The sequence below is a fragment of the Nelumbo lutea genome, chromosome 1, assembly GCF_056320005.1.
Source record: "Nelumbo lutea isolate HS-2025 chromosome 1, American lotus-T2T, whole genome shotgun sequence".
NCBI classification, from domain to species: domain Eukaryota; kingdom Viridiplantae; phylum Streptophyta; class Magnoliopsida; order Proteales; family Nelumbonaceae; genus Nelumbo; species Nelumbo lutea.
The window spans coordinates 5268001-5294158 of record NC_142684.1 but is presented as its reverse complement, the minus strand read 5'-3'; the positions used below and the strand labels follow the sequence as shown (position 1 = coordinate 5294158).

The 26158-nt window shown below is 41.8% G+C and overlaps 1 protein-coding gene across 4 annotated transcripts in view; it reads left to right on the top strand.

Annotated features, from left to right (window-relative positions):
* The window catches only part of LOC148873295 (lipid transporter), a 66102-nt gene that overhangs the window by 30613 nt on the left and 9331 nt on the right, over positions 1-26158 (top strand). For all 4 annotated transcript variants that reach the window (XM_088966656.1, XM_088966658.1, XM_088966659.1 and 1 more), the window contains 2 exons: positions 5299-5436; positions 6258-6413. In XM_088966656.1, coding sequence (XP_088822782.1) covers positions 5299-5436; positions 6258-6413 — 294 coding nt within the window. The remainder of the gene's footprint in view (positions 1-5298; positions 5437-6257; positions 6414-26158) is intronic.

Genomic DNA, 26158 nt, shown 5'->3' with positions numbered 1-26158 from the left:
TAAAGTTTGATGGATCAAACTATTTGGAATGGGCCCAATCAGCCGTGATGGCTATTGGGGGAAGAGGTAAATTAGGGTACCTCTTGGGAGATGTGAAAGAACCCCCCAAGGGAGACCCTACGTATACCAAGTGGATCCAAGAAAACTACTTGGTTATGACATGGCTGTGTAATTCTATGCAGTCTCATATTAGCCGAAATTACTTGTGGGCAAAGACAACTAAGGATGGGATGTTATGAAAGAAACTTATTCCCAACCCCTTAATTTTGCCAGAGCATATGAATTGAAATGTGAAGTGAAAAACCCTAAACAAGGAGAAAAACCGATTTCAGTATACTTCTCTACCTTGCAGTCTCTGTGGCGTGAGATTGATCACTTAGAGACTCTTGAGTGGGAGAGTCCCAAAGATGCACAGATATATAGAAAGCAGGTTGAGACAAACCGGGTGTTTGAGTTTCTGGCGGGCCTAAATTCAGAGTATGATATTGTGCAGCAATAGATTTTGATTAGAGACAGTGTGACTCTCTCTCAGGCATACTCCTCAGTACATAGTGAAGAGACCAAAAGGAAAGTTATGATGCAACCTCAGCCTCTCACACCAGCCTTTGTAGCTGTCAAACCCAAACCAGGGGGTGATTCAGAGAAGGACAAGATGAAGGAAGACAAAAAGGATGTGGTATGTGAACATTGTAAGAAACCCAAACATACAAAAGAAACATGTTGGAAACTACATCCTCACTTGGTTCCGGCAAAGTTGAGAAGCAAGAAGGGCAATGCTCATGTGGCCGTGAACATTGATTCAACATCCTCATCTGGCACAAGAGGAACACCTTTAGAGACCTTAGCTGCAGTTCGGGATGCCCTAATACAGTTAGAAAAGGAAGTTGGAAGTTCAGCTCAGCCACTGCAGTCACCATCAGCTCCTGCCATATCTGCCTTCGCACATTCAGGTACTCGAGCCTCAGCCTACCATGCCTCAGCTCCAGGTACTACTGAACATTGTTGGGTAATAGATTCAGGTGCATCCGATCACATGACTAGCTTGCCTTCACTGTTACCACTTACCATTTGTCTTCGGGTAGGGATAAAGTATCTATTGCTGATGGCTCCCTGGTCCCTATTTCTGGGAAGGGTGATATTAAGTTATCAGATACTATCTCCCAGTCATCTGTTTTGCACGTTCCTAAGCTTGATACTAATCTTCTTTCAGTCAGTAGTATTACCAAGCATATGAACTGCTTAGTAACCTTCTTCCCTGACCGATGTGTTTTTTAGGACTTGGAGACGAAGAAGGTGATTGGGACTGGCCATGAGACGAATGGGATCTATCTGCTCGAGGAGAGGTCTCGTCAGGAAGAGTCAGTAGAGAAGATGTCTTTTGTTTCTCAGAGTGTGAGTTCGGTTATGCTTTGGCATAACCAATTGGGTCATTCGTCCTTTCGGTTTCTAAAGAGTCTGTTTCCTGCTTTATTTGAGTCTATTGAGTTGTCTCAGTTGCAGTGTGAAAGTTGTGAGTTTGCTAAACATTGTAGAAAGTCTTATTTATTGAGTAATAAAAGGAGTAATAATTCTTTTGATATTATGCATATTGATGTTTGGGGGTCCTATTACATCCCTTCCATGGGTGGGTACAAATATTTCTTGTTATTTGTTGATGACCATACCCGTTTTTCTTGGGTTTATCTCATGCGTTCACGAGATGAGGTTCCTGCCTTGACCCAAAACTTTCACCAAATGATCCTAACCCAATTTGATGCCAAGCTCAAAGTTCTTAGATCCGATAACGCAAAGGAATACTTTGCTAAACCATTGGCATCTTACCTTCTTAATCATGGGGTTATACACCAGAGCTCTTTCCCTCATACACCTCAGCAGAATGGAGTTGCAGAAAGGAAGAATAGGCACATCTTGGAGGTGGCTAGAAGTCTTATGTTTACCTCCAATGTCCCTATTCACTTCTGGGGTGATGCTATCCTCACGGCGGTATATCTTATTAATCGGGTTCCTTCTCGGGTCCTTGATATGAGATCTCCTTTTTCACTTCTATACCCAAGTGAGGAGTTGTTTTCTATTCCCCTTAAAACATTCGGTTGTACCTGCTTTGTTCAGCTTCTCGGGCCCCATCACTACAAGTTCAAACCCAAGGCCTCCAAATGCATTTTCCTTGGTTATGCACAAACTCAAAAGGGTTATTGCTGCTACGATCCTGTCTCAGGGAGGAAGTTCGTTTCCATGGATGTCACTTTCTTTGAGGAGACACCCTATTATCCTCGGGTTTCTCCTCAAGGGGAGAGCAGTGTGAGTGGGGGTTTGAGTCCTTTTCTTTAGGGGGAGAGCAGTGAGAGTGGGGGTTTGAGTCCTTTCCTTCAAGGGGAGAGCAGTGAGAGTGGGGCAGTTCCTTTACCTATTCCATTGTGCGATGAGAGCTGCAATGGTGAGGGTGGTCAGAGGGATCAGGAGTTGAGAGTCTATCACAGGCGATGTAGGCAGGTTGATCCCGGTCATCAGTAGTCCATGCTATCTCCAATCTCATCTGCAGCTCCAAGTCCAGGTATTACAGTCCTAGGGCCCACAGAGACTTCCTCTATTGTTGCCATTTCACCTCCTGCAGATGACCTTGACCTTCCGATTGCCATCCGTAAAGGGAAACGACATTGTACCACATCTACAACCCACTGTATTTCCCAACTTTTATCTTATGATCGCCTATCTCCTACCTACAGGTCCTACCTTAGTTCCGTTGCCAATGTCCCTATTCCAAGAACAGTGCAAGAAGCCCTATCCGTTCTGGAATGGAAAGATGCAATGCAGGTTGAGATGGATGCACTGTTGAAAAGTAACACCTGGGAGCTAGTTGATCTGCCCAAAGGAAAGAAACCAGTTGGCTGCAGATGGGTATTTACCGTGAAGCACAATGCAGATGGATCCATTGAGAGGTATAAAGCTCGGTTAGTTGCAAAAGGGTTCACCCAGACTTATAGTATAGATTACTTAGAGACCTTTGCCCCGGTAGCCAAGATGACCACTATTCGAGTCCTATTATCCCTTGCAGCAAGTCACACTTGGCCTTTATACCAAATGGACGTGAAAAATGCTTTTCTGAATGGAGACCTGCAGGAAGAGGTTTACATGCGTTTGCCTCCTAGATTCTATGATGCAAAAACAGGTAAGAAGGTCTGCCGGCTCAACAGGGCTTTGTATGGTTTGAAGCAGTCACCTAGGGCTTGGTTCGATAGATCCAGACTCGCCCTTGTGAAGTTCGGTTACGTACAGGCCTAGTCAGATCATACTCTATTCATCAAGAGGGTAGAGTCCTCCTTGACACTACTTGCAGTATATGTTGATGATATTGTGGTGACAGGGAATGATAGCCATGAGGTTGAGTCCCTTAAACAACTCCATCAAGAATTTGAGGTGAAGGACCTTGGTGTACTCCGGTATTTTTTGGGTATTGAGGTTGCTAGATCCAAACAGGGGATCTTTATATCTCAGAGGAAATATGTCCTAGACCTGTTGGCAGAAACTGAAAAGTTAGGTGTCAAGCCTGCGGATACACCCATTGAATAGAACCACAAGATTAGTGCAGAGAGTGGGGAGCCTCTTGAAGACAAGGTTATGTTCCAGCGATTGGTAGGAAAGCTCCTATATCTCTGCCTCACTCGGCCAGATATTACTTATGCTGTTAGTGTTGTCAGCCAGTACATGCATTCTCCTAGAACTACACATCTTCTTGTGGCAGAAAGGATATTAGCATACTTGAAGACATGCCCGGGTAGGGGTATACTGTTCAAGAACAATAACCACATGAAGGTGGAGGTCAATACGGATGCCGATTGGGCTGGGAGTGTTGATGACAGAAGGTCTACCTCAGGATATTGTGCTCTTGTGGGAGGTAATCTGGTCTCTTGGAGAAGTAAGAAACAAAGTGTTGTCTCCCGATCTAGTGCTGAAGCATAATACAGGTCAATGGCTAACGGAGTGGCTGAAATCCTATGGCTGAGATCTCTACTTGAGGAGTTGGGTATTGAGTATGATAAGCCCCTGATGCCGTATTGTGATAATCAAGTAGCTATTAATATAGCACATAATCCAGTGCAGCATGACAGAACCAAACACATTGAAGTTGACTGACATTTTGTACGAGAGAGGGTCTAATCTCAAGAAGTATGCCTCCCTTACATCACATCCAGTATGCAACTAGCAGATATCCTCACTAAAGCCGTATCAAGAAAGAAGCTAGAGGCGGATCTATCCAAGTTGGGAATGATAAATATTTATTCCCAACTTGAGGGGGAGTGTAGAGAACACTGATGTGGACCCCACAGATGTGGTCCCACTCTGTCCATAGGGTAGAATGTGCCCTAGTCATCCTAGGGTTAGCTGGTGGTCAATCTGTTATTCCAGTTGTTATTTATATTTCAGTTTTATATTGTTTTATGTGTTCTGTAAATACCAAGGGCAGATTTGTCCTTTCATGTAACTAGCATAACCTATAAATACTAAATAGAAGTGGCGGCGGCTGAAGATTCAGATTCTGTCTTTCCTTTCAATTCTTGTGTTCTACTGCTCTCTCTCTACTCTCTCTCCTCTCTCCTCTATACATTTTTCTCCTTTTTCGAACCTGAAATCTATTAGGGTTCAAGACTGATAGCAGTCTTGAACATCTACTATCACAAAATAATAAACATCTTTCTCTCTCTCTCTCTCTCTCTCTCTCTCTCGCTTATATATATATATATATATATATATGTGTTTGTGTGTGTGTGTGGGAGATGAGTTTGATTCATGAGCCTTTGCATGGGGGATGGGGTATGGGGACTAACAGATAAGAAAATCACTAGCTTTCAGAAGGAAACGGTGAACACCAGGAAATATAGGCTTGCAATATATTTTAGCTCTTTTTAAGTGTAATCGAATTTCTGGAAATTTTTATTAATAAAGCTTCTTGCCCTCCTCTGCACAGAGGATGCATTCACCCGAGGAAAGACCTAAGTAAACAGTATTTAATCAAATCATGGAACTGTAATGGAGTGAGACTCACTTTGGTCTATGTTTATCTCTGTCTTGTTTATTTCTTTTTCCCTTACAATAGACCTGATATTTGATTGGCTGTATATAAACTCCATTGTATGTACACTTTATTTTGGAGAAAGTACATATTTTTATTGATTATCAACCCCAGAAATTATCGCTTATCCTTCTATTGATCAAATATTACTTATTGCTTAAGTGAAGCCCCATAAAATTTTAGTCCCTGGCCACTTTTTAATGTCTAAATTTTATTCGTGCCTCCTGTAGGTTTTCTGGTTATGGGATTTGGTCCAAGTTACTCCTATGTCCTCATTAGAGTGCTATATGGTAGGAAATGGAGTGATGGAGAAGCTTCAACTGCCCTCAGTTATTATTGCTTCTATGTCATTGTTCTAGCTATGAATGGTTAGTAGTTCATTATGTCCTTCATTCTATTGATGGAATTATTATAGATAATGATAGTTTATTGATTTTGTGTTGATCCACGCTCATGTTTCCACTTTTCATTCCTCTAGCTCTAGTTATCCGGTTTTTAGGATTTAGGTTATTTTATTATGGAAATCTGAGCTATTGACATACAACTGATCGCATGTCCAAGATGATTCTAGAGCTTAATTGCTAAAATGTTGGACAGTACTCCATAAAGTAATGATCTAGACTATTTTATTATGGAAATCTGAGATATTGATCTATCACTTATAGTGGGTCAGAGATAATTCTAGATCTCAATTTTGTGAAAAATGGTAAGTGTTGGCTATACTCCATACTTTTTGGCATGTAGACATGTTTAAAAAAAAAGTTAGAAATAGAAACAAATTTAAGTTTAAAAGAGGAGATGGAGTAAATAGTACAAAACAATCCTTTAGCAGTCTATTGCTCCAGCATACATCTTCTCCAAACTTGATTTTGTCACCAGAACACTTCATAGCTGGAATGTGATTGATTTTCCACAACTAGATGAAGTCTCTTGTGGGCAACATTTATGCATATATATATATTTATTTATTTATCACAAATACTAACCGATGTAATCCTACAACCAGAAAGCAAGGACTTTAAGGAGCTTAAATAAATTAGTAGCATATTAGTATATTAAATTCTTCTGACATCATATTTTCTTTTTCTTCTTTTTTTCTTTCCTGTGCTGATGCATATCTGATATTGGTGCCTGATCAGATGATGTTTTCCAAACAGAGTAAGATTCCATTTATTTGATTTTGCTTCAGGAACATCTGAAGCATTTCTACATGCGGTGGCAACCGAGAGCCAACTCAAGAGCTCAAATGATTTCTTGCTCATTTCTTCTGGGATTTATGTAGGACTGAACGTCCTGCTTATACGCTTGGCTGGTGCAAATGGGTTAATTGCTGCTAATTCATTAAGTATCCTTCTCATTAAACATTCTTTCAGGATTCCATTCATTAAATCTACAATGATAATTTGATTTTTTATGGGTACTAATTTACTTGCTGATATCACCTTTGTATTTATTGTGTCATGTTCACATGATTACTTTGTCTCTTTTTGACAGGCTTTGAGATCGCAAAGTAAACAACAATGAATATTTTTATTTTTTTCACAAAAATAAATCAACAAATTGATTTTTATCTTCTCCACCTTTATCTCTTTTATCTTGTGAGGAAGTCTGAGGATGGGTTAGAGCTATCCTTCATTGCACTGCTATTCTCATCGCTCATATAGAAAGGGTAGGGGCCTTAGACCAGGATTTTGGTGGGTCCAATCTTATATGCTCAGTCTGGTTGTGTTATCTTGACTTTTTCTTTGTTTCAGGAAATATATGGCAGGCAGTTGATTGAAGAGCATAAATTGACTGACTAGGATACTTGTCATAGTTCTGGATAGTGGACTTATCACTTCTTGTCTTATTCTGAGTTCTATTGGAAATAGAGAAAAACCCAGTCACCATTTCATCTTTTTAACCTATGTCTAGATAGATAAAAAAATTAATCTACCTTATTCTTCTCTAGTGGAAAATAGCTGCCAGTACAAGTATCTTTGTAAATAATGATCAATTGACTGTACTCTTGATGCAACGGTTGGGTTGCTCCATTGCAACCTGGGTGACCAGGGTTCAAATCTTGGAAACAGCCTCTGTATGTCTATGCATAAAGCTACACATCTGTCCCTCCCCAGACCCCGCATTGGTGGGAGCCTCGTGCACTGGGCTGCCCTTTGAATAAGTGTACTCTTCTTCTCTCTCTCTCTCTCAAGGTTTGGAGGGGGGTGGTTTGGGAAATGGTGGGCCTTAAACCTCTTACTAATTGCAAGACCACTTGCATGTTGTGGTCTAACTGAACTGACTTGACATTCACATATAAGTGTAAAGAGACTGGGCCGAATGGGCCCTAACAGCCGAGTGGGCCCTAACATCCTCTCTTGTAATATCTTTTGTTTTATTCTTAATGGGCCTGTTATTTATTTTTTGTTTTATTTTCTTTATGTAACTGCCAAGCTGGCCGTCCACTTAAGGGCATTCTTGTCATCATCAAATTTTTAGATCTTAATAAAATAGGGTTAGAGGAGAATGGAGAATATTCGACTCCTTCTCTTACCTCTTCTTTTCGCCATCTTCTTCTTTTGTACAGCTATTCAGACCTGTTTTCTTCTGCTAATCCCTAAGTTTACTCTTGATATTAGAGGACTGATTCACATCTTGGTATCAGAGCGGGTTTAGTTCCTCTTCCTTTTTTTCCTTCGTTCTTGTACACTCTAAAATCAAGGGAGTGTATGGAGAGATAGGTTCTCTATAGTATAGAGAATCACTTGCCTAGTTGGTAGAGGGTTTGGAGAGTTTAGATCTGGCTGGATTTTGCCAAGAAGTGATGCTGTTCTGTTGCTGCCTGAAACCCTAGCCGACTAGAGATTTTCGAGGTTATCAGGAAAGGTGAAGCTCGGGTGTGGCGTTCTGTGCTTGGAAGGTGTTTGGTGACTACTAAAGGAGGGCGGTTCAGGTTTGGAAGAGTTTGGGTTAGTTTGGTTGGTGCGGCTGCATCTTCTCTCTTCCTCTCATCAGCTGGACGGAGCAAAACCCTAATTTTTCAAGCACCCGAGTTCTGGTTTGACTTCAAGTAAGTTTACACAGTCAAAATTTCTGGTTCTTTGATTTCCGTTTGATTAATGGAGACATACGGAAGTGAGTTCAAGCAGGTGCCGGTTTCTAGACTTGCCTCAGTAGATTCCGTTTTGATTGGTGTAACCACAATTAAGCTAGATGGGACGAACTATCTTGCTTGGGCATAGTCTATAAAAATCTATGTTTGTAGTAGAGGAAAACTCGGGTATCTCACAGGCAATAAGGTGAAACCCGATGAGACAGACCCTGAATTTGAAAAATGGATGCAAGAGAACTATACTGTCATAGGATGGTTAGTCAACTCTATGCAACCCCATATAAGCCAACACTATCTCTGGATGTCTTCAGCTAAGGAGATATGGGACAATGTTACTAAGACCTATTCACAGAAACTGAATGTAGCAGAGCATATAAATTGAAAAGTGGTGTGAAGAACCTGAGACAGGGGGAGAAGAGTGTAGCAATCTACTACTCTATACTTAAATCCCTATGGCAGGAAATTGATGTTATGGAGACAGTGGTATGGGAGAGTAAAATGGATGCTGAAATGTATAGAAAGCTAGTGGAGAGAAATAGGGTGTTTGAGTTTCTCACTGGACTCAACCCTGAGTTTGATATTATTAGACATAATATTTTGGCCAGAGATGAGGTTTCTCTTTCACAGGCATATGCTATGATAAGTAGTGAGGAGAGTAGGCGGCAGGTTTAGTTGCAGAGTCCACCTACATAACATTTTGCACATGCAGGAATGAAACCAAAGGGCCCTACTGAGAAAAGAGAGCAGGTGTGTGAATATTGCAAGAAACCACGACATACAAAGGACACCTGCTGGAAGCTTCATCCTGGACTTCTCTCTGATAGGTTTAAGAACAACAATAACTCTAAGAAGGGCAGTCAGGTGGGAAAACCCAAGACTGCTAATGCTGCTACAGTACCTGAAGGAGGAAGCAAGGAGAGTGAAGAGAAATCAACCATTGAGCAGTTGGCTGCAATGAAGCTTGACTTTTTCATCGGCTTTCGCTCACTTAGGTATTCATGCTTCTACAAATCATGCTTCAGTTTCAGGTAATCATAAAATCCCTTGGATTATTGATTCCGGTGCATCAGACCATATGACCAGCCTGTCTAACCTTTTTTGTTCATATCACCTTCTCTCTGGGAAAGAGAAAATATCCCTTGCCGATGGGTCCCTTGCCCCCATGTCTGGTAAATGTGATATAAAGACCTCTGACACCCTGTTCTTATCTTCTGTCCTTCATGTCCCTAAGCTTAACACAAACCTCTTATTTGTTAGTAGCTTAACAAAGTCCATGAATTGCAGCATAACCTTCTTTCCCACTCATTGTGTTTTTCAGGACCTGCAGTCTCAGAGGATGATTGGGAGTGGCCATGAGGCAAACAAAATATACTTGCTGGACACACCGGATCATGCTTTGGGACCACCTCATGGAGTTGCCTTAGAATCAGTCATGTCAGAGTCTGTTAACAAAATTTTATTATGTCATTTTCGGTTTGGTCACTTGTCTTTTTCTGCTTTGAGTCATCTATTCCCAGATATGTTTAAAGGGGTGTCTTTATCGAGTCTTCGTTGTGAATCATGTGAGCTGGAAAAGCATTGTAGACATTCCTATTCAATTAGCAATAAAAAATCACTTTCTCCTTTCCATATTGTTCACTTTGATGTATGGGGGCCATATCACATGCCAACCATGGGAGGCTACAGGTACTTTATCCTTTTTATTGATGATTATTCGCGTTACACTTGGATTTATCTCATGAAATCCAGGGATGAAGTACCAGCTATTGTGAAAAAATTTCATGAATTCATCCTCACCCAGTTTAATACTCGTATCAAAGTATTCCGTTCTGACAATGGTAAGGAGTATTTTGAGAGAACCCTCTCCACCTACCTTGAAACTTTTGGGGTTATTCATCAAAGTTCTTGTTCTTACACTCCACAACAAAACGGGGTGGCGGAAAGAAAGAACAAACATGTGGTTGAGGTTGCCAGATCCCTTTTATTTGCATCCCATGTTCCTATAAAATTTTGGGGGGATGCTGTTCTTACTACTACCTTTCTGATCAACCATATGCCCTCTCGGGTCCTTGGCTTTAAAACTCCTTTTAGTCTTCTCTTACCGGATGAGGATCTCTTTTCCCTTCCTCTTCGTGTGTTTGAGTGCACTTGCTATGTGCATATTCATAGTCACCAAAGGCACAAGTTTGAACCAGGCTCATAAGTGTGTGTTTCTGGGATATGCTTCCACACAGAAGGGTTACTGCTGTTTTGATCCAGTTCGTGGCACCCGATTTGTATCTCGGGATGTCACCTTTGTCGAGTTGACTCCCTTCTTTAACATTCCTCCTGAGGGGGAGAAATCTGATGAGCCCTTTGCTATGTCTCCAGTTGTTCCTCTTCCCATCCCTTGTGAGTCAGATCATGGGGTGTCCACTTCTTCCATTGGACCTACCTCTGATATCTCTGCTCCTCCTGCTTCTACTCCTGCTCTCCAAAGGTGGTACCAAAGGCAGAGATTCAGACATGTGCAGGTTGTTTCCAATCCTTTAGAAGAGCATCTTGCCACTTCCATCATTCCTGAGGTAACAGGTCAGCCCTCTACTGACCCATCTCTGACTGTCCCAGATCTTGACCTTCCTATTGCTCTTCGCAAGGGCAAACGGAAGTGTACAACCCATTGTATTTCCAAACACTTATTTTACAACCTTCTCTCCCCTTCCTACTACTCCTTTCTTGCCTCTGTTTCTTCCCATGTGATACCCAGGTCTGTATCGGAAGCATTATGTCAAGCTGAATGGAGGGATGCTATGGTGGCTGAACTTGATGCATTGCATAAGAACCATACCTGGGATATTGTGGACTTGCTGGAAGGGAAGGAACCAGTGGGTTGTAAATGGGTGTTTACCATTAAATATCACTCTGATGGCTCTGTTGAGAGGTTTAAGGCTCGGTTGGTTGCTAAGGGCTACACTCAAATGTATGGCATTGACTATCTTGAGACATTTGCTCCTATAGCTAAGATGACCTCAGTCAGGGTTTTCCTTTCTCTAGTAGCTACTTTTGACTGGCCCCTACACTAGTTTGTTGTTAAAAATGCCTTATTGAATGGAGACCTGCATGAAGAGGTCTATATGTCTCTACCTCCAAGAGTGTATGGGAAAGAAATGAAAGGCAAGGTGTGTAAACTACACAAATCTATTTATGGTCTCAAACAATCTCCCTGGGCTTGGTTTAAGAGATTTCGGGCTGCTCTTGTCTCCTTTGGCTACATTCAAACACAATCTGATCATACACTGTTCTTGAAGAGAAATGACTCCGGTGACCTTCTTGATTGTTTATGTTGATGATATTGTGGTCACACGTAATGACATTGAGGAGGCCAGCAAACTAAAAGATTTTCTCAACTCTGAATTTGAAATCAAAGATTTGGGAGATCTTCGGTATTTCTTGGGCATTGAAGTTGCTTGATCTAAGGATGGTATCTTCGTATCTCAGTGCAAATATGTCCTTGATCTTCTTGTTGAAACTGGTAAACTTGGAGCTAAACCCATCTCCACTCCCATTGATCCTAATCATAAACTTTCTGCTATAGATGGTGAACCTTTGTCTGATAAGGGAGTGTTTCAGAGACTGCTTGGGAAGTTGTTATACCTTTGCATGACTCGGCCAGATATTTCCTATGCAGTAAGTGTTATTAGTCAATTTTTGCATTCTCCCAGAGATATTCATCTAGCTGCTGCAGAAAGGGTTGTGTGCTACTTGAAAGGTACTCCAGGGAAAGGTATTCTATTTGCTAAGCATGGTCATATGAAGCTGGAAGCCTTTACTGATGTTGATTGGGCAAGATGTATTGATGATAGAAGATCCACCTCTGGTTATTGTGCTCTGGTTGCTGGGAATATTGTGTCTTAGAGGAGTAAGAAACAATCAGTAGTTGCTAGATCCTCAGCTGAAGAAGAATACAGGGCAATGGCTCATGGTGTTTCAGAATTACTATGGCTACGATCTCTTCTAGAGGAATTGGGGGTGGACTATGAGAAACCAATGATGCTCTATTGTGACAACCAAGCTGCTATCAACATTGCACATAATCCTGTTCAACATGAAAGAACTAAGCACATTGAGGTTGATAGGCATTTCATAAGGGAAGGAGTCTCTTCAGGGGAAATTTGTTTGCCATTCATCACATCAGAAGAGCAATTGGTTGATATCTTGACCAAGGGAGTTCCAAGAGGGAAATTGACACCTTATATAAGCAAGTTAGGCATGACTGACATCTATGCTCAGCTTGAGGAGGAGTGTAAGAGACTAGGCCGAATGGGCCCTAACATCCTTTCTTGTAATATCTTTTATTTTATTCTTAATGGGCCTGTTATTTATTTTTTGTTTTATTTTCGTTATGTAACTGCCAAGCTGGCCACCTACTTAAGGGCATTCTTGTCATCATCAAATTTTTAGATCTTAATAAAATAGGGTTAGAGGAGAATGGAGAATATTCGACTCCTTCTCTTACCTCTTCTTTTCGCCATCTTCTTCTTTTGTACAGCTATTCAGACCTGTTTTCTTCTGCTAATCCCTAAGTTTACTCTTGATATTAGAGGACTGATTCACATCTATAGGCTACGTAGAAGCTGTTTGATAACAAGTGAAGTGGCTGAACTGGATGACTTATTGCTTTGTTTTTTAGTGGATAAAATGATTAAACACTAAACAATTTAAGAATATGATTGTCAACTTCAGCGGCTATCAAATATAAGTGTCTTAGTGTTTAGAGGGGGTGGAGAAGTCATTTTCAAAGATTTGTAAATGAAAAACATATTTGGATCTCACATTTTGAAGGTCTTAGGAGCCCTATCGGAAATAGAGAAAATAGATATCTTTGTAGAATTGGGGAGTAAAAAAATGGATATTTTTCTAGAGTTTTGGATTTAGAAGTTAACGAAGCCTTAAAGAAAGATTAAGGTAGAGAAGGATTTAAAACCTAATGGGCTTATTATTATTATTACTATTATTATTATTATTTGATTATTTGATTGGCAGTACGAAAAGAATTTATTAATCGAGAAGAAAGAGAAAGAAACAAGTACATTTCTTGGGTAGCCTTGGCTACGTTACAACTTAACAAACCAAAACCCTTTGAATTTTTAACATTACAACTGAGCCCAAAAGCATTGTGTCCTGTTGACCCCTTGCTTTGCTAACTCATCTGCTAGACTATTAGCCGACCTTGGGATCCAATGGAATAACAATTGCATGTTCCTTGACAGCCTTCTAAACCTTTTGATTTCATTTCTGAAGTACCATGGAGCATTTTCATTCTGTTTCAACCAGCTTATGACTACTTTTTAGCCTCCTTCAACTATTAACTTTCTCATCCCTACCTCCAAAACTTTTTGCATCCAAACACCACTGCACTCTATTCAGCTGTTGTGGAATTCCCAGTGCCAAGAGGACCTGAATATAATCCCACGATTATTCCACTTTCATTTCTTATCACTCCTATTCTAGAGGGACCCAGATTATTACCAAAGCTACTTCCATCAAAGTTTAATTTAAGGAAGCCATTCTCAGGTCGACCCCATGACCTTAAAATTTTCTACTTTGAAGAGGATGAAGCTGAAATTATCCCCTACTTTCTACTTACATAAAAAGGGAAGCCCAGTGCATGAGGCTCCCACCTATGTGGGGTCTGGGGAGGGATAGATGTACACAGCCTTACCCCTGCACATACAGAGAGGCTGTTTCCAAGATTTGAACCCAATGTGCCACCTTTACCATAACCCCCTCTATTAAAGCTTCTTTCTTTTCATCAAAGATTCTTTGGTTTCTTTCTTTTCAAATTGTCCAAATCATTGGTGCCCTCATACATCTCCATAGAACTCTCCCCCTCCTTTTTGGCCATCTGAAAGTAGAAGGATAAAACAACCTGTCCAAGCTATTTGGGGTGTTCCACCTGCATTGAAAGAGAGAAAAAAACCAATCCCAAATACAGAGATTCACACAAATAATACCAATTTGGGGATAAGCACCAGCCATGTCTCTTCCTCTGCAACAAGTCACAGGTATTAATTGCATCGTGGAAAACCTCCCAACAAAAAGCACCCACCTTGAGGGGGATAGGACACCGCCAAATTTCTTTGATTGGGAAAGGCAAAGGGGATTGAGCAGTAGAATACAAATATTAAAAAAAAAAAAAAGCGCAGCTAAAAACCCCAGATGGGTGCAAGGTCCAAAGACAACTATCTTCTTTACTAGTATCAAAGAAAACCCCATCAGGAACTTATAAGAGGTTTGAATTAAGATAAATAAATGCCTAATGAGTGAGAGAAAATTGTAATGGTCCCTAACTCCCTATACATATAGAAACAAAAGGAACATACAAAAGTGCACTAATTATTTGTGGAGTTAAGATTGTGCTATACTATTGAGCTTTTGGAGATGGTAATTGAACAATTACTATGATGTGAAAATAATGCATCTTAAGTTCTTAACCATAGTATTAATCATTTTAAAGGGTCAATTTAGTTTATAGTCATGTTAGGAAGTTTCTGAAATTTTGAAAAGTTGAAGAGACAATCATGCCACTTTTCTTTTATACTACTTTTTAGGAGTCAAACTTATCTATTTTGCATGCTTTTGGTGTCAACAAGGCTGAGATCTTGTGTAGAGGCTTTCTGAAGATGGATTTAAAGTGTTCCACAAAAGCCTCGACAATCTCTTGCTGTTGTGTTAAAACTGTCCCATCAACAATCAGCTTAGATATGGTGTTTTTCTTTCTTCTGCCATTGAATATTGCATGGAAAAATTTTGTATTCCTATCTCCTTCCTTCACCCATTTGTGTCTAGATTTCTGTCTCCAACTTACTTCTTTTTTGAAGATTATATCCTCCAGGCTCTTCTTTAGCTCCCACCTCAGTTCTTTATCCCAGTCCCCAAAACATCATCTTTCTTCCTTAGCATCTAACTCCTCTATCTTACTTATCAACTGCTGCTTCTTCTCTTCTAGCCTACCAAAGTGGAGAGAATTCCATTCCTTAATTTTGACCTTGAGCTCTTTCAGCTTCCAATGGAATTTCATCCCTTCCCAATTGACTTTCGGGTTACTTTCATTCCACCAAGTTTTCACTTTGTCTTTGAAGTCTGGGTGAAGTAGCCACATATTTTCAAACTTGAAGGGAGAGATCCCACTACCACCAATATCAGACTTACCAATCATTATTGGCCAATGATCAGAAGTAACTTTGGGTAGAGCCCTTGACACCAGATCTCCCCAATGCTCATCCCAGTCTATGGTGAACAAGAATCTATCTAATTTGGAGCAGATAGGTTCAGCTTAGAGATTAGACCAGGTGAAGCTGTTATGTGAAAGGTTCAATTCCTTTAGCTCAAAAGCATTAATGAACTCATTGAACTTCCTCATGCTGGTAATGCTCCTTTGTCTCATCTTGTTGCTCTCTTCAATGAACCTTATCACATTGAAATCCCCTCCCACATCATGGCCCCTCCCATAGACCTCTAATATCTCCCATTTCCTTCCAAAGCTCCTTCCTTTGTTTGTAATCATTGGGACCATAAGCATTGGTAAGGACCCACTCAAACCCATCTGACACTTGCTTAAATTTGACAGAAATTGAGAACCTTCCCACTAATTTTTCCACTCCCTCCACTACTTCATCCTTCCACAAAGTAATTAACCCTCCAGATGAGCCCCATGAGGGGCTCATAACCCACCTCAGTCCATTCACTCTCCACACACTTCTAGCTCACCTTTTGTCAAATGTCATAAGTTTAGATTCCTGAATTAAAACAATGTCTGGATTTTCTTTCTTTAAAACCTCATTTATTAAAGTTCTTTTCCTTACACCCCCAATCCTCTCACATTCCAACTTACAATCTTCGTTCCTTCCATAGCTCTCTGCCTAGCCCCACTCCCTTTCCTTCTAGTACCTCCTTTTCTTCCCCTCCCTTTCCTCACTCTAGCCTCTGTGCCCACATCCACTTCCAACTTCAATTTCTCAACTTCGCCTAGCCTCCTCTTTCTCCTATTCCCACCATCTTTTTCAGCCCATAAGTACCCTTTCAGCTCGTTTAGGTCTCTCACCTTACAACCTAACTTTTCTACAAATTCAGCTAATGACTCCACTTCTTCCTCTCCCTTCTCTTCCTTTCCCCCCTCCCTACCTCACTCCTCCTATTCCCCTCCTTCTCCTCCATCTTACCACTCTCCCTTCTCATCACCTTCTCACCCCCCTCATGTAACTCCCCAACCTCTTCAGTATTAGCCTCTGGACCTTGGGTATTCAGCAAAGGGGCACGACTGAGATCTGAAAGACAAACATCACAGGCAGAGCAGACATTAGTATCTAAAATCGAAACCACAACCATACTTGGGACTGAAGGAAAATGAGAAGAGACAACCAACTGGGTTAGTCCGTTCACTCTCTGTGTAGGGCTTATCTGGTCGGCACCTCGGCTAACTTCACCCTTGTCCAAGGCTCTGTTGTTCATCCCCGCCTGTGTCGTTTCTGCTCGAATTATGATGAGCAGCCGAAGTTCTCTTGCATGTCCCTTGTCTTAAGTTACTCTCCTAGTTTGGTTCTCCCTTACTTGGTGTTAGATTTTCCCCCTTGTCTTCCAAGGCATGCTCGGCAACATTCAGCCCTCCGCACCCAGTGGAGGATTTATGCAAGAAAGGATCCTCTGCAACATGCTCTGAGAAAAAGGATATCAGTATTTAGGGCATCTTCCAACTCTCCTTGACGATCTTCCCACTGAAGTTCAGCTTCAACATCTGAGTCTGACATCTCCTCTGAACTGTCGCAACTTACCCATCCGCCGTCCTCATCTTCACAGTCTTCCTTACTCCCCCTGGAGTACCTCGGGTTTGGCCTATCTCGTTCTGATCTGTCCTGGTTGCCTTCTCTATGTTTTGTCACCGGTAACCAGCCCAGCTTCCTCTTTGATAAGCTCTGGTTGCCTGAAGAAAAATTTCGGTTTCCAAGAGTCGAGCCACGTGAAGAAGATAGACCAATATTCTTGTCTATCAACGGCTGAGTAGAGAATCGACTCATGTGAGTGGTCACATGAGTCCAAAAACTGATTGTGGCCCTTAAGCTCATTGAGAACCACCCAACCCGGAAATGGACCAGTCGGTTCAGAGAGTGTGGTGAGCAGCTCGAACTTGGTCTTGAGCCGAACCCCCCCGGTCTGACCTGGTTACCCCTTTGACCAAGTCTTTATAGGACAAAACAGCGGTAGAGTTGTTTTAGTTTTCAAAAAAATTTGAATACTTTTCCACAAATGCCTCTTTGCTTTTGGCCTTCGACTTTTCAGCTTCCTCATTTAGAGAAGGCTTCACTCCAGTGGCTGCCACATGTCTAGACTTCCTTTGCTCAAACCCGCCAACTGTAACCCATCTTGCCATGTCATCATCTCCTTCAAGCTTTGACCTCCCCAGCCACTGCAACGTTTCAACTTCCGAACTCACCCAGACTTTATACCAGTAGCTTTCTGCGCATATTTGTACTACCCTTGGAACTTTCTCAGGCTTCATTCCAGCAACTCTCAAGTGATCTGCCTTCAAATCTGTGGTCTTATACGGCAGAAGAACACCGCCCATCGCCTGCACCAGATTCTCCAGGGTTGATTTTTGCCAGAGATGAAAGGGTAAACCCAGCAGCTTCAGTTTAAAGCTTCCATCTACAGCAGCAACCTCATTCGAAAGAGGACACCAGTTTTCAATTCTTACAGGGCCTTCACTCGTTCCATCAACAACTCACCCACATCAAGGACTGCTTGCCTATCGTTGAAAGGAATAAGGATGACCGTCTGGTTCAATCCAAGCTTCATTGTCACCTCTTCTAGCAGCCCCTTCCAGTCCTTCACCTCCTCCCTCGCAGATAAGATGTATTTCTTTTCCCAGTTTCCTTTCTCCCCAGCCAATGCAATTCTTGGTTCTGGGATAGTAAACGCCACAGTTGGCTTTCGTTGGGTTCCCACTGTGTCTTCTAAGCCCAGCCTCTCCAGTCTCTTTCCTTTTTCTGTCATCTCTTCTTTCTTACTCTGTCCGCCAACTACTCTCTCTGTTTGTACCTTCACTGCCTCTGATTCCTTACTGACTAATCTCCTGTGTAGAGCATTAGCCACCGCTGTCCATCCCTGCTGCCAAACACCTTCAGGGATAACTAGTATCTCTCTCTTCCTTTTGTTGAACTTCTCTTCCAAGGTAACAAACCAACCACTAGAGTTCTTCCTTCTCTCAGCTGCGTATTCTCTCCTTGCCTGCCTGAACGTACCTTTCCACCTTTCACTCCAACTCACCTGGCCAGCAGCACCATCTAGGAAACTCTGAAACCACAGAACGGCATCTCCTACTAACAGAACTGTTCCTTTCTTTCCTTCTCTAATCTTAATCGTAAACTCCTTTTGGTAAAAAGTTTCCTCCAACAACAGTTCCTTTCGTTCTATTTTCAACACTTCTCTCCACTTGCCAGCTGGTGAGAAACCTTCATGTCCTTTGAACGCCATGGGTTTGCCTTTATCCTTTCTAGTTGTTTCCCTAGCTAGAAATGCAAGGAGCTCTGGGAAGAACCATGGATTACACCCCTCCAACCAAGATTGTCAAGAACCAGCTCTTTCCTGTTCTACTCTAGGCCAGTTTTCTTTCTCATTTCTTTTATTTTCTTTTGCAAACACATAAATTTTAGTGCTGCTCTAAGTTTCCAACTTGGGAGTATTATTGTTGTTTTTTGCAAATAATGGTGGTGTGCAAAGCCAATGGTGAGACTTCCCTATTTATTTATCTCTTGCTTCCACCTTAAAATGTTGCTATCTTATTTAGCCTAGGTTCATGACTCAACCAAAAAGAAGAGTCTAAAGTAATGTAGAGAGGCACTAGATATGCTAGGTATAATATGGGAGATAGGTTTTGGTAGAAAATGGATTGGTTGGATGAGGGGGTGCTTGAAATCTTCTCATTTCTCAATCCTTGTGAATGAATGGTGTGCCCAAGGGATTATTCAAAGCATTTAGAGGGCTTAGGCAAGGGAACCTACTATTACCTTTGTTATTTAATTTGGTAGCTGAGTTGGGACAATTGGTAAAGAGGGCAGATGATAGGGGTTATTTTAGGGGTCTGAGAGTGGGTTGAGAAGAGAATGTTGTATCTCACTTGTAGTTTGTAGATGACACCATTATGTTGGGAGAGTTTAGAGATATCTCAGATTTTAATGTGGTGAAGGGTGTCGGAATTGAAGATTAATCCATCCAAGTATGCTTTAATGGGGATTCACCTAGATCTGGTCGAGCTAGAGGATAGTGCAGCCATTGTAGGGTGAAATATTAAGAGTTGACCAATCAAATATTTAGGGTCACCCCTAGGAAGCATTCAACAAGAGTTGGGTTTTTGAGAAGAAGCCATTGAAAGGTTCACAAAAAAATGGTGGCTTGGAAGAAAAATTACATTCCCATGGGTAGGTTGACTCTCATCAAATTTACTTTCGCAAACCTCCCAGGTTACTTCTTTTCTTTGTTTAGAGCCTCAGTCAAAGTGATAAAAAATTCCAAAAAATCACAAGGGATTTCCTTTGGGATTCAGGGAATGACAAAAAAGGATCACTTGTTGAGTTGGTAGAATGTATCAAATAGCAAAGAGACAGAGGGTTAAGGGATTTGTAGGTTGATGGAAAGAAACTGTGCTCTGCTGGGAAAGTGGTTATGAAGTTTCCCATTGAAAACAATTCTTTGTGGCATTTGGTAATTAAGAGTATTCACGGGTTATGCTCTAATAGGTGGGATTTTGCATTTCTAGGAATCTCAACATTATCCAATGTGTAAACAGGTGGAATTTTGGGAAGATCTATGGTAGGGAGTCTTTCTCCTCTCTTGCTTACCCTCATTTATACAGCCTTTCCTTGCATAAAAATAAATTCATTGCTGAGTTGGCCGCTTTTGGAAGTGGCAACATATCTTGGCAATTGGGATTTATAAGAGTCCTGGTTGATTGAGAAATGATTGACCTAGATTTTTTGCATAATATTAACCTTATCTTCATTCCTTTTTCTGGGCAGGTTGAGAGAATCTGGACACCCTGTCCTTCCCGGTGTTTTCACGGTATCCTCATTTTCTTTCTTTTTTTCAAACTGCTAGATACTGCCCAATCCAAGTCTCTCTCATCTTCCTTTCCTCTCCCCCAAAGGTCAATGTGTTCTGTTGGGAAGCTGCTCCTCAAGTTGTTAACATTTGTGATAGACTCCCAAGGGAAGATCAAATGATGGTGCTTATCCCCACATGTGTGCATTCTATGCCTCAAAAGGGGCAAAAGCTCAAACCACATTTTCCTATCTTGTCACTAGTCAGGTTTGGAACCATTTTTTCTCTATTTAGTAAGACTTGGACTACCCCTCAAAATGTTTTGGAGCTGTCTTCACAAGACTTGTTTGGATGTAACACCAAGAGAATGAAACTATTGTGGCATTGTACAAGGACTGCTATGCTTTAGGGTACATTGGGGGGGGGGGGAACAAAAGGTGTTTGACAACAAGCAGTTGGGGGCAGGTGTTTTGACTGACCTGATCAAAGTAAGAGTGGCTCATTGGGTGCTTTGTGAAGAATTCAAAGATACTAAAATGGATGATCTTTTAACAGGATGGCAAAACATTGCTGGCCTTCCAGTGGGAAGTCCAAGAAGAATGATTTATGGCAGCCACCTCAGGTAGGCACTCCTAAGTTCAATATTGATGTCTGCTGTCTTGTTAATCCTGAGGAGTCAGGGGTTGGTGGTATATGGTACGTGATGAGTTTGGTTCCATCAAACTAAGTTTCTGTGGAGCAGTTGGAGTTTGTATTTCCTTGAGGGCTGAACTTTTGGTGGTGTTGCAACTTACATACACTTAAATTTTGGCTTCACAGAATTGGATGGGGCTGAGCATTGACAGATTGTAATATAGTCATCTCCTGGATCAACTCCGAAGCAGAACCAGCTTGGAAGTTCAGATTTCTGGTTAGAGAGGCCAAAAATCTGAAATTGGCTTGCAAGATCAGCTAACATCCTAGTTCATAGTTTACCTTCAGTGGGGATCAATTGTCTAGGGTGTGTAGGGGGAATGCCTGGTCCCCAGCTCCATTTGTAATCTGATTTTTGTCTTGCTTATATTGGTGTAATCAGATTTCTGCTGTCTTTGTTCTGTTCCTGCTGTCTATCCTAAACAGATGTGGGTGGGTTCTTTCTTTATATTATTAATATAATGCTGTTATTTATCATAAAAGAAAGAAAATGCAAAACTATAGATGCTATTAAAGTATCACAATGAAGATAATTGATTGGGTAAAGACAATGAAAATACTTGAGTTTTTCAGTGGATGGCATTGTTAGAGGATGGGGGCATGAGCTACTTCCTCCACTTTGAAGAGTTTGATTCAACAACAGTGAGTTCCTTCATGCAAAAAATAGGATTAAAAAATAACTTTGTTTTTTATCAATAACAGTAATTTTATTAAAAATATATGGAAATTACAACCAGATTGGAGGGGTAAGAAATCTTAACCCTCACTTACCGAACTGAAAACACCTATTACAATATAGCCCAAAAGAAATTAGATCTTCCCACCCCCTGTTTAGCCAATGTGTCAGCCATGGAATTAGTGCTCCTCTTGGCCCATTGAACCCTTACAATCATATTCTGAGTTAGCTGCTTGATTTTCTTTCTTTCATTTGAGAATTTCCACAGGCTAGACTCTTCCTTCTGCAACCAACTAACAGTCAATTGAGAGTCTCCTTCCACCAGCAGCTTACTAATATTAAACTGAGTAGAAGTTCAGGACTGTTATCAGTCTTGAACCCTAATGGATTTCAGGATCGAAAATAAGAAGAAAGGTAGGAGGAAAGAAGAGGAAAAGGGAGGAGAAGCAGTAGAACACAAGAGTTGAAAGGAGGAGCAGAAACTTAATATTCTGCCGCCGCCACTTTAAATAATATTTATAGGTTATGCTCATTACATGGAGAGGACAGATCTGCCCTTAGTCTTTACATAACAAATAGAGCAAAAAATAAGACTGAAATAAATAACAACTGAAACAACTAAATGACCAATAGCTAACCCTAGGCAGACTAGAACATCTTCTACCCTACGAACACAGTGGGACCGTAGCTGTGGGGCTCAAATCAGTGTTCTCTACACTCCTCCTCAAGTTGGGAATAAATGTTTATCATTCCCAACTTGGATAGATCCGCCTCTAGCTTCTTCCGTGGTACAGCTTTGGTGAGGATATCTGCCAACTGCATGTTGGAGGTGATGTATGGGAGACACACTTCTTGTGATGAGACCCTCTCTCGTACAAAGTGTCGATCAACTTCAATATGTTTAGTCCTGTCATGCTGCACTGGGTTGTGTGCTATATTAATAGCCGCTTGATTATCACAATACAGCATCAGGGGCTTCTCATACTCAATACCCAACTCCCCAAGTAGTGATCTCAGCCAAAGAATTTCAACCACTCCATTAGCCATTGACCTGTACTCAGCTTCAGCACTGGATCGGGAGACAACACTTTGTTTCTTACTCCTCCAAGAGACCGGGTTACCTCCCACAAGAGCACAATATCCAGAGGTAGACCTTCTGTCATCAACACTCCCAGCCCAATCGGCATCCGTATAGACTTCCACCTTCATGTAGTCATTGTTCTTGAACAGTATACCTCTACCCGGGCATCTCTTCAAGTATGCTAGTATTCTTTCTGCTGCTAGAAGGTGTGTGGTTCTAGGAGAATGCATGTACTGACTGACAACACTAACGGCATAACTGATATCTGGCCGGGTGAGGCATAGATATAGGAGCTTTCCTACTAACCGCTGGAACATAACCTTGTCTTCAAGAGGCTCCCCACTCTCTGCACCAATCTTGTGGTTCTATTCAATGGGTGTATCCGCAGGCTTGACACCTAACTTTTCAGTTTCTGCCAACAGGTCTAGGACATATTTCCTCTGAGATATAAAGATCCCCTGTTTGGATCTAGCAACCTCAATACCCAAAAAATACCGTAGTGTACCCAGATCTTTCACCTCAAACTCTTGATGAAGGAGCTGTTTGAGGGACTCAATCTCATGGTTGTCATTTCCTGTCACCACAATATCATCAACATATACTGCAAGTAGTGTCAGTGACGACTCCACCCTCTTGATGAACAGTGTATGATCTGACTGGGCCTATACATAACCGAACTTCCGAAGGGCTAGTCTGAATCTGTCGAACCAAGCTCTAGGTGACTGCTTCAAACCATACAATGCCTTATTGAGCCGACAGACCTACTTACCTGCCTCTGTATCATAGAATCCAGGAGGCAACTGCATGTAAACCTCTTTCTGCAAGTCCCCATTTAGGAAGGCATTCTTAACATCCATTTGGTACAAATGCTAGGTGTAGCTTGCTGCAAGAGATAATAGAACCCGAATGGTGGTCATCTTGGCTACTGGGGAAAATGTCTCCAAGTAATCTATACCATAAGTCTGTGTGAACCCTTTTGCAACTAGCCGAGCTTTGTACCTCTCAATGGAACCATCCGCATTGTGCTTCACAGTAAATACCCACCTGCATCCAACTGGTTTCTTTCCTTTGGGCAAGTCAACTAGCTCCCAGGTATTATTTTTCAACAGGGCATCCATTTCAACTTGCATTGCACCTCTCCACTCCGGGACTGATAGGGCTCTTGCACTGTTCTCGGAATAGGGACATCAGCAACGGAGGTGAGAGAGGACCTGTAGGAGGGAGATAGGCGATCATAGGACAAAAACTGGGAGATGCAGTGGGCTGTAGATGTGGTGCAATGTCGTTTTCCTTTACGGAGGGCAATGGGAAGGTCAAGGTCATCTGCAGAGGGTGAGGTAGCAACAATGGAAGGAGTCTCTGTGGGCCCTGGAACTGTAATATCTGGACTTGGAGCTGCAGAAGAGGTTGGAGCTGGCCGGGATTGTTGATGACCGGGATCAACCTGCCTGCATCGCCTGTGATAGACTCTTAACTCCCGATCCCTCTGACCACCCTCGCTACTGCAGCCCTCATCACCAACTGGAATAGGTAAGAGAACAACCCCAAAAGTATTAGCCCTGTCCTCACTGCACTCCCCTGAAGAAAATGACCCAAATCTCCACGCTCACTACTCCCCCCCTAAGGAGAGACCCGAGAATAATAGGGTGTCTCCTCAAAGAAAGTGACATCCATGGATACAAACTTCTTCCCTGAGACAGGATCATAACAACAATAACCCTTTTGAGTTTGTGCATAACCAAGAAAGATGCATTTGGAGGACTTGGGTTCAAACTTGGAGTGATGGGGACCGAGAAGCTGAACAAAACAGGTACAACCAAATGTCTTGAGGGGAATAGTGAACAACTCCTCATTGGGGTATAGAAGGGAAAAAGGAGGTTTCATATCAAGAACCCGGGAAGGAATCCGAATAATAAGATGTACCGCCGTAAGGATAGCATCACCCCAGAAGCGAATAGGGACATTGGAGGTAAACATAATACTTCTAGCCACCTCCAAGATGTGCCTATTCTTCCTTTCTGCAACCCCATTCTGCTGAGGTGTATGAGGGCAAGTGCTTTGGTGGATAACCCCATGATTAAGGAGGTATGATGCCAATGGCTTAGCAAAGTATTCCTTTGCATTATCAGATCTAAGCACTTTGATCCTGGCATCAAACTGGGTTAGAATCATTTGGTGGATGTTTTGGGTCAGGGCAGACACCTCATCTCGTGAACACATAAGATAAACCCAAGAAAACTAGGTGTGGTCATCAACAAATAACAAAAAATACCTGTACCCACCCATAGAAGGAATGTGATATGGTCCCCAAACATCAGTATGCACAATATCAAAATAACTATTACTCCTTTTATTACTCAATGAATAAGAGTTTCTACAATGTTTAGCAAACTCACAACTTTCACACTTTAACTGAGATGACTCAACAGACTCAAACAAAGTAGGAAACAGACTCTTCAAGGACCGAAAAGATAAATGACCCAATCGGTTATGCCAAAGCATAACCGGACTCACAACCAGAGAAACAAGTAGCTTCTTATCCACTGACTCTCCCCGACGAGAACTCTCCCCGAGCAGATAGATCCCATTCGTCTCACGGCCAGTCCCAATCACCTTCTTCGTCTCCAGGTCCTGAAAAACACATCGCTCAAGAAAGAAAGTTACTGAGCAGTTCAAATGTTTGGTAATACTACTAACGGAAAGGAGGTTAGTATCCAGTTTAGGAACATGCAAGACAGAGGACAAGGATATGGTATCCGAATGTTTGATGTCATCCTTGCCAGAAATAGGGACAAGAGAGCCATCAGCTATAGATACTTTATCCCTACCAGAGGACAAGTAATTAGTAGTAAACAAAGAGGGCAAGCTAGTCATATGGTCGGATGCACCTGAATCTATTACCCAACAAGGTTCAGTAGTACCTGGAGCGGAGGCATGGTAGGCTGAGGCTCGAGTACCTGAGTGTGCAAAGGCCGATGTGGCCGGGGCTGACGATGACTGTGGTAACTGAGCTGAACTGCCAACTTCCTTCTCCAATTGTATTAGAGCAGCCCGAACTGCAGCTAAGGTCTCTAATGGTGTGCCTCTTGTGCCAGAGGATGCTGAATCAACAGTCATAGCCACATGAGCATTACCCTTTTTATTTCTCAACTTTGCCGGGACCAAATGTGGATGCAGCTTCCAACATGTTTCTTTTGTGTGTTTAGGTTTCTTGCAATGCTCACACAGCACATCCCTTTTATCTTCCTTCTTTCTGTCCCTCTCTGAATCACCCTCTGTTTTGGGTTTGATAGCTACCAAGGCAGGTGTAAGCGGCTGAGGTTGCATCATGACTTTCCTCCTGGTCTCTTCACTATGCACTAAGGAGTATGCCTGAGAGAGGGTCACACTATCTTTGGTCAAAATCTGCTGCCTCACAATATCATATTCTGAATTCAGTCATGCCAGGAACTCAAACACTCTGTTTGTCTCGAT